Source organism: Erythrolamprus reginae, chromosome 6 (assembly GCF_031021105.1).
Source record: "Erythrolamprus reginae isolate rEryReg1 chromosome 6, rEryReg1.hap1, whole genome shotgun sequence".
Taxonomy (NCBI): Eukaryota; Metazoa; Chordata; class Lepidosauria; order Squamata; family Dipsadidae; genus Erythrolamprus; species Erythrolamprus reginae.
In genome coordinates, this window is record NC_091955.1 from 82,626,676 (window position 1) to 82,633,969 (window position 7,294).

Consider the following 7,294-nt stretch of genomic DNA (forward strand, 5'->3'; position numbering starts at 1 on the left):
GGGGGAAAGGTGTCTCAGCTCCCCCATGCCTGGCGGTATAAGTGAGTCTTGAGTAGTTTACGAAAGACAGGGAGGGTGGGGGAAGTTCTAATCTCTGGGGGGAGTTGGTTTCAGAGGGCCAGGGCCGCCACAGAGAAGGCTCTTCCCCTGGGGCCCACCAAATGACATTGTTTAGTCGACGGGACCCGGAGAAGACCAACTCTGTGGGACCTTATCGGTCGCTGGGATTCGTGCGGTAGCAGGCGGTTCCAGAGGTACTCTGGTCCAATGCCATGTAGGGTTTTAAAGGTCATGACTAACACTTTGAATTGTGACCGGAAACTGATTAGCAGCCAATGTAGTTTGACTGGTATATTTATGATGCTCTGCGTGAAACCAAGAGGGTCTACAAATGGCAGTAAGATATTAGTGCCTTTAACTACTGAGCCATTCCACCCCCTTAATGTGCTTATGCTAAACCTATATATTTTTGGTCCAAATCTAGTGTATTTGAAATTGCAGGAAAAAAATAGCTTTTCCACCCTTCACTTGATGCAACTCTAGGAGATTGCAGGCAATCTGTTTACTATTTTTGAGAGAGAGACAGAGACAGAGGAAGAGGGAGTGGGGGAGAGAGAAAGTAGTTTTTTCAAAAAATGCACAGTTTGGACCGAGGAATCAAAATTAAACAGCATAGCTATCTGAATCTTTATTAACTCACCTGAGCTTTCTGGATAAATTCCCAGCAAGCCCAGGTGTAAGATATGCCTATAGGTCTCACACTTCTGGAGGACAGGCATGTTGAGGAAAGGTGGCTTAGGATGTTACATATAATAAGGTAAGGGTAAAGGTTCCCCTTGCATATATTTGCTAGTTGTTCCCAACTCTAGGGGGCAGTGCTCATTTCTGTTTCAAAGATGAAGAGCCAGCACTGCCTGAAGACATCTCTGTGGTGCCTTCTCTGTGGTGGCCCCGGCCCTCTGGAACCAACTCCCCCCAGAGATTAGAATTGCCCCCACCCTCCTTGCCTTTCGTAAGCTACTTAAAACCCACCTCTGCTGCCAGGCATGGGGGAATTGAGATACCCTTTCCCCCTAGGCTTTTACAATTTTATGCATGGTATGTCTGTATGTCTGTTTGGTTTTTATTGTAATGGGTTTTTAATTGTTTTTAGTATTGGATTATTATTATATGCTGTCTTATTATTGCCGTTAGCCGCCCCGAGTCTCCGGAGAGGGGCGGCATACAAATCCAATAAATGAATGAATGAATGAATGAATAAATGAATGAATGTTGTAGACATGAGGCCAGGCCAAGCCCTGTTGCACCACCGCCGCTATCAGCACCTGTAGGTTAGCTGGGTCCAGGGACACAGGAGCTACCAGAGCAGGAGCTCCTGACATAGAGGGAAGGACCTGAACTCCAGAATCGAGGTGGACCTCTGAGGCTGGAGGCATAAATGGTCTCAAAAAGTCGGCTGATCCCCAAGAGTCTGCAGAACCCCTATACAGAGCTGGATAATCTAGGGACAATTGGTCTCCTGACGGGCGGGATGACACACGCTCAGTGTTGAAGAGGGGCCTGGGAGAAACAGAGGTCACACTCACAACCTGGGTTTGTGCAGGATCAAATTTAGATCAATTTGAGTTAAAGGCCTTAACAACTCATTTCGACCAGCAGGATTGGGGCTGTTGAATGTTATATCTAGGTGCGGCCAATGTATAGCCACTCCGAGTCCTCGGAGAGGGGCAGCATATATATCTAATAAATTATTATTATTATTATATCAAATGAATGTTGATGACTTTTTAAAAGTACAGTAGTACCTCTAGATACGAGCTGCTCCACATGCGAGTATTCCAAGTTACGAGCCGCGACGCAAGCGAAATTTCTGTTTGACACCCGAGCTCAAATTCAGGATGCGAGCCGAGCTTCCACTAGGTGGCGCAAGAATCTCCTTGCTTCCAGTTATCTCGGCGCGAAAAACAAAGTCTAAAGGCATTCGTTCGACATGCGAGTTGATCGACTTACGAGCTCGGGTCTGGAACGAATTAAACTCGTATGTCGAGGTACCACATTGGGTTTTAGAAATGTTTTAAATTAGATTTCTTATACATTGCATATTTTTGTATCTATTTTGCTGTGAACCACCCTGAATCTGTGAGAAGGCAGGCATAGAAATCTAATTAATAAAAAATAATAAATAAAAATAAATAAATAAGATTATTGTGTTCCTATTTGAAATTATTCTGATTTGAGAATCCCACAAGATTTTGGGCATTTTTTAAAAATAAAAAAAATCTATTTCACTGCTTGGAATGTGGTCTATTTGCAGTACCCAGGTGGACCTCCAATGGTCCTAACACACAGGTTGAGAATCACAACTTGTAATCACCCTAGTTAAGGAGTAGGCAAAGTTGGCTCTTGTTGACTTGTGGACTTCAACTCCCAGAATTCCTGAGCCAATCATGCTAGCTCAGGAATTCTGGGAGTTGAAGTCCACATGTCATAGAAGAGTCAACTTTGCCTACCCCTGCCCTAGTTGATGACATTTTCATGGAGGAAATATAAAATGCCATGTAGCCTTCCTGAGTGTCTTGTTTATCTTGTTAATCTTTAGCCATTTAGTTGTAAAATAATGTAATAGTGGTGTTTTGATAACAAAACCTTTTACCATGTTTGCAGCTCCAAGGTCAAGTAAATCTTCATGTTTTTGAAGACTGGTGTGGTGCATCTATTGAACAATTGAGGAGAAACCTTCACTTTCCTTTGTATCCTCATGTGAGTATCCTTTTAGTCCCATTGATAAAGGATGTTTTCAACTCCTAGCAATCACATACATCAGTGGTTCTCCACCTGGGGGTCAGGATTCCTTTGGGGGTCGAATGACCATTTCACAGGGGTCCCCTAAGACCGTCGGAAAAGACAAATTTCCCATGGTGTTAGGAACTAAAGCTTCTATTCTGGCGCCTTGGAACGTATTTTTACAATCCGACCAATCCGGTGTATACAGTGGGTGTGTCCCTCTGACCTTCTTGCCAATCAGCTTAAAGCTCTGTTAGGAGAATTGGCGCTAGACTTATGATTGGGGGTCAGCACAATTGTGACCGGAAATTGATTGGCAACCAATGCAGACTGCGGAGTGTTGGTGTGACATGGGCATACTTGGGGAAGCCCATGTCACACCAACACTCTTTTGTTCTTTCTACTCCATTCCTTTATCTTACTCCAGCTCAATTCAGCAATGCTAACCTTTTCTTTTTTTTCTTATACTTCTAGACACGGACTACTTTGAAGAAGCTAGCAGTATCACCCAAATGGAGAAACTATGGTTTGCGGATCTTTGGTTACTTGCACCCATACAAGGATGGTAAGGGGAGAGTAGAATTGGCTGCATTACAACCAACTTTACAAGTATGGAATAGCTTGGATCTAAGAGGCTTCCATAGCTTTTAGATAACACTATGAATGTGTCCTTTATCTATTGCTCAAAAAATATAAAGGAAAATGAAACATTCAGATTCAATTTTATCTTCCAAGATACGGATGGTTGGAGGAGATACATATTGCTCTGGTGCCAGCAGGGATGAACTACCATCTGCAACCTAAATTCCAGCTTGTTTCCATGTCTTCTATGTAAAATACATACATATGTACAGAGAGAGAGAGAGAGAGAGAGAGAGAGAGGGAGATTCATGAATAACAACAAATAGATTACTAATAGATAAATAAACTACAAATTGTAATTATGTACATGCGTAAAATGTTATATCTGTAACACTTTACCTTAGTTGTTGTCCTTGAACATATGTCTGTATATATCTTATATGGTTATCTGTTTGTGGTTTTTTTAATGTACACTGCTCAAAAAAATAAAGGGAACAACACAATATAACTCCAAATAAATCAAACTTCTGTGAAATCAAACTGTCCATTTAGGAAGCAACACTGATTGACAATCAATTTCACATGTCGTCAGCACAGTGAACATTGTACAGAATAAAGTATTCAATGAGAATATTTCATTCATTCAGATCTAGAATGTGTTATAAACACTTAATGTGTTATAAACACTTAAACAACAAAATATAACTCCAAGTAAATCAAACTTCTGCAAAATCAAACTGTCCACTGAAGGACAATCAATTTCACATGCTGTTGTGCACACTCAACTTTGTAGAGAACAAAGTATTCAACGAGAATATTTCATTCATTCAGATCTAGGATGTGTTATTTGAGGGTTCCCTTTATTTATTTTTTGAGCAGTACAGTATACATATCACAAGGTTTAACCGTTTGCACTGCTATTGGATTTATTCCAATGTTTGCAGATTCTTGCGCTGTGAAATATTAAAGAAATATCATTATATCATTCAATAGAGATGATATTTTTAATCAAAGATACATCATTCTGCTTCCACAGGCGTGGGACACCATTTTCCATATAAAAAAAAATATTCTTACTTTTAAATCCAGTTTTGTTTTTGAATTTCTGTAGGTATGTTTCAGTTTGCGATTGGGGCTGATGACAATGCCGAGTTTTGGCTGAGCCAAGGAAAAAACATCTCAGAGCTACAACTGATGGCCAGCGTAGGCAAGGTGATCAACCACGTTCTTTCAATTATTTATTTCATGTACAACATACACTTGGTGTCGCAGTGGTTAGAGTGCAGTACTACAGGCTACTTTTGCCTCTTGCGGTCCGCCTGCAATTTGGCAGTGCAAATCTCACCAGGCTCAAGGTTGACTCAGCCTTCCATCCTTACAAGTAGTAAAATGAGAATGCAGATTGTTGGGGGCAATATGCTGACTTTGTAAACAACTTAGAGAGAGCTGTATATAAGCCTAAGTGCTATTGCTACATTTGAAAAGAAAAGAAGGAATTGGTTGTATGTATAAATTAATAAATATTAGAAGCATAGAAACATAGAAGATTGACGGTAGAAAAAAGACCTCATGGTCCATCTGGTCTGCCCTTATACTATTTCCTGTATTTTATCTTAGGATGGATACATGTTTATCTCACGCCTGTTCAAATTCAGTTACTATGGATTTATCAACCATGGCTGCTGAAAGTTGGTTTAAAGCATCTACAGTACTACTCTTTCAGTAAAATAATATTTTCTCACGTTACTTCTGATCTTTCCCCCAACTAACTTCAGATTGTGCCCACTGTTCTTGTGTTCACTTTCCTATTAAAAACACTTTTAACCCTTTAACCTATTTAAATGTTTCGATCATGTCCCCCCTTTTCCTTCTGTCCTCCAGACTATACAGATTGAGTTCATTAAGTCTTTCCTGATAAGTTTTATGCTTAAGACCTTCCACCATTTTTGTAGCCAGTCTTTGGACCAGTTCAAAGATAGGCTACTGTACACTTGAATATCAGTACGATTTTACTGTATCAATTTACAACTGAGATTAATTAATGCTTCAACCATTACATCTTTATGTCTATTTTTGAATGGTATCCCATAGTGTATTAAGAATTATAGAATTATCTGGGACTAGTACAGAGACCAGAGATACCAACTGTCAGATTTTGTAGCAGGATACAAAATGGGAAAAGCTGTTGAAAATATAATGAAAAAATAATGTAAAATAGTTCCCATTGAATTCTATTATCTACAGACATCCAACATAACATAGACCTCCAGAAAAGTTAAGGGTATATATCATAGCAACGTGTCATAACCACATATGTTTGTAACGTGTTGGATGTATTAATTCAAGGGCCATAGGGATTCTAACTCTAATTTAGCTACAAAAATAAACTCTCTTGTGATGTTTGGGTAACGCAAATGAAGATGATAATGAAAAATAGGCAGAATGTTATAAATTTACATTTATGGATTGTTGTCCTACGAAGTCACATTTAGAAAGTATTTGGATGTTTTAAAAACAGGGTTTTTTATTTTATAAAATTTTAAAAACGGTAACGCAAGGTGTAAGAGCAGACTATCCTGCCTTCTAAAATTTTCATGGTTTTTGTCTATGTTAGCCAGCTCTCAAAATGTCTTATTTCATTCATTCACGCACGCATGCCTGTATATATTCATTCAATATTTATAGCTCATAGTTTTGGCTGTCTCTGCTTCTCCTTTTGGCCCCATTTACTCAGTCACTACACCCATCTAAATGTGGGTCAGTCAAGAATGACACCTTAGCAAATTTCAAATCTAGCAGCTGGATAACCTCTTCCACTTCTGCAGTTCATCTCTTCTTTATATCTCTCACCCAGCTGTTCTGTCTCTAGGGCCAAGAGCAAGTAGCAATCAAGAGCATTCCTGTTTTTAACTACCATTGAAGATGTTTATTATGTTATTTAATGGGTGGTTAATCTCTTGTATACAATGACATAGTGAGGGGTGGCGGTAGAAGTGTTCTGGCTTTATTGAGACTGAAGCCAAACTTAAAAGGGTTGTTTTGTGTCTTTGTTCAGACTGGAAAAGAGTGGACGGCACCAGGTGAATTTGGGAAATTCAGGAGCCAAAAGTCAAGGCTCGTGAAGTGAGTAAACTGAGATTTTAATTCTGTTTTGTACATTACTCAACTGGATGCAATCCAGGTAGCCGTATCTTCTTTCCTATCTTAAAATCAGTTTGCAAGTCTTTTGCCTCTCTCTCTCTCTCTCTCTCTCTCTCTCTCTCTCTGTGTGTCTGTGTGTGTTTTAATATTTCTAAATCACTGTGACTTCAGAATGTTTGCAAATGGAGTTTTTTACTTGCTCAAAATAATTTCAGACTGCCCCCTAGTGGCCAGTAGTGCAATTTTCTGCACATCTATTTATCCAATAGAACAGTGTTGGCTGGGGAATTTTGGGAGTTGAAGTCCAGATATCTTCAAGTTGCCAAGGTTGGGAAACACTGCAATAGAAGAGAAGAGATTCAGGTTGAACCGTGGGATCCCTGGTGCTCTCTGAGTTTGGTGATTTTCCTGCAGACATCACATTACTAAACTAAATAGCATCACTAGTAGCATCACTAGTGCTAATGTGCTGGCACTGATGCTGTTACCTAGTGTGATAATGAAACGTCTGCAAGAAAAACACCAAGCTCAGAGAGCACCAAGGATCCCAAATTATTGAACTCACTTTTCCCCTGGGCTGTTTCCCTATTTGCACCTATCCTTGGCATAAACACCTTATGGCAATATCTTGTTTGCACCAATTTTCTTTGGGCTGGCTGTCATCTTGTTCCTAACTCATGAATGAGACAGATTTATGCCATCCTTCAATGTATTTATTTATTCATTCATTCATTTAGTTGGTTGGTTGGTTGGTTGGTTGGTTGGTTGGTTGGTTGGTTGGTTGGTT

At 39.8% G+C, this 7,294-nt stretch overlaps 1 protein-coding gene across 1 annotated transcript in view; it reads left to right on the plus strand.

Moving 5' to 3' along the window:
* Positions 1–7,294, plus strand: part of B4GALNT3 (beta-1,4-N-acetyl-galactosaminyltransferase 3) — a 41,685-nt gene that overhangs the window by 3,679 nt on the left and 30,712 nt on the right. The window contains exons 4-7 of the mRNA XM_070754974.1: positions 2,665–2,760; positions 3,259–3,349; positions 4,478–4,578; positions 6,422–6,489. Coding sequence (XP_070611075.1) covers positions 2,665–2,760; positions 3,259–3,349; positions 4,478–4,578; positions 6,422–6,489 — 356 coding nt within the window. The remainder of the gene's footprint in view (positions 1–2,664; positions 2,761–3,258; positions 3,350–4,477; positions 4,579–6,421; positions 6,490–7,294) is intronic.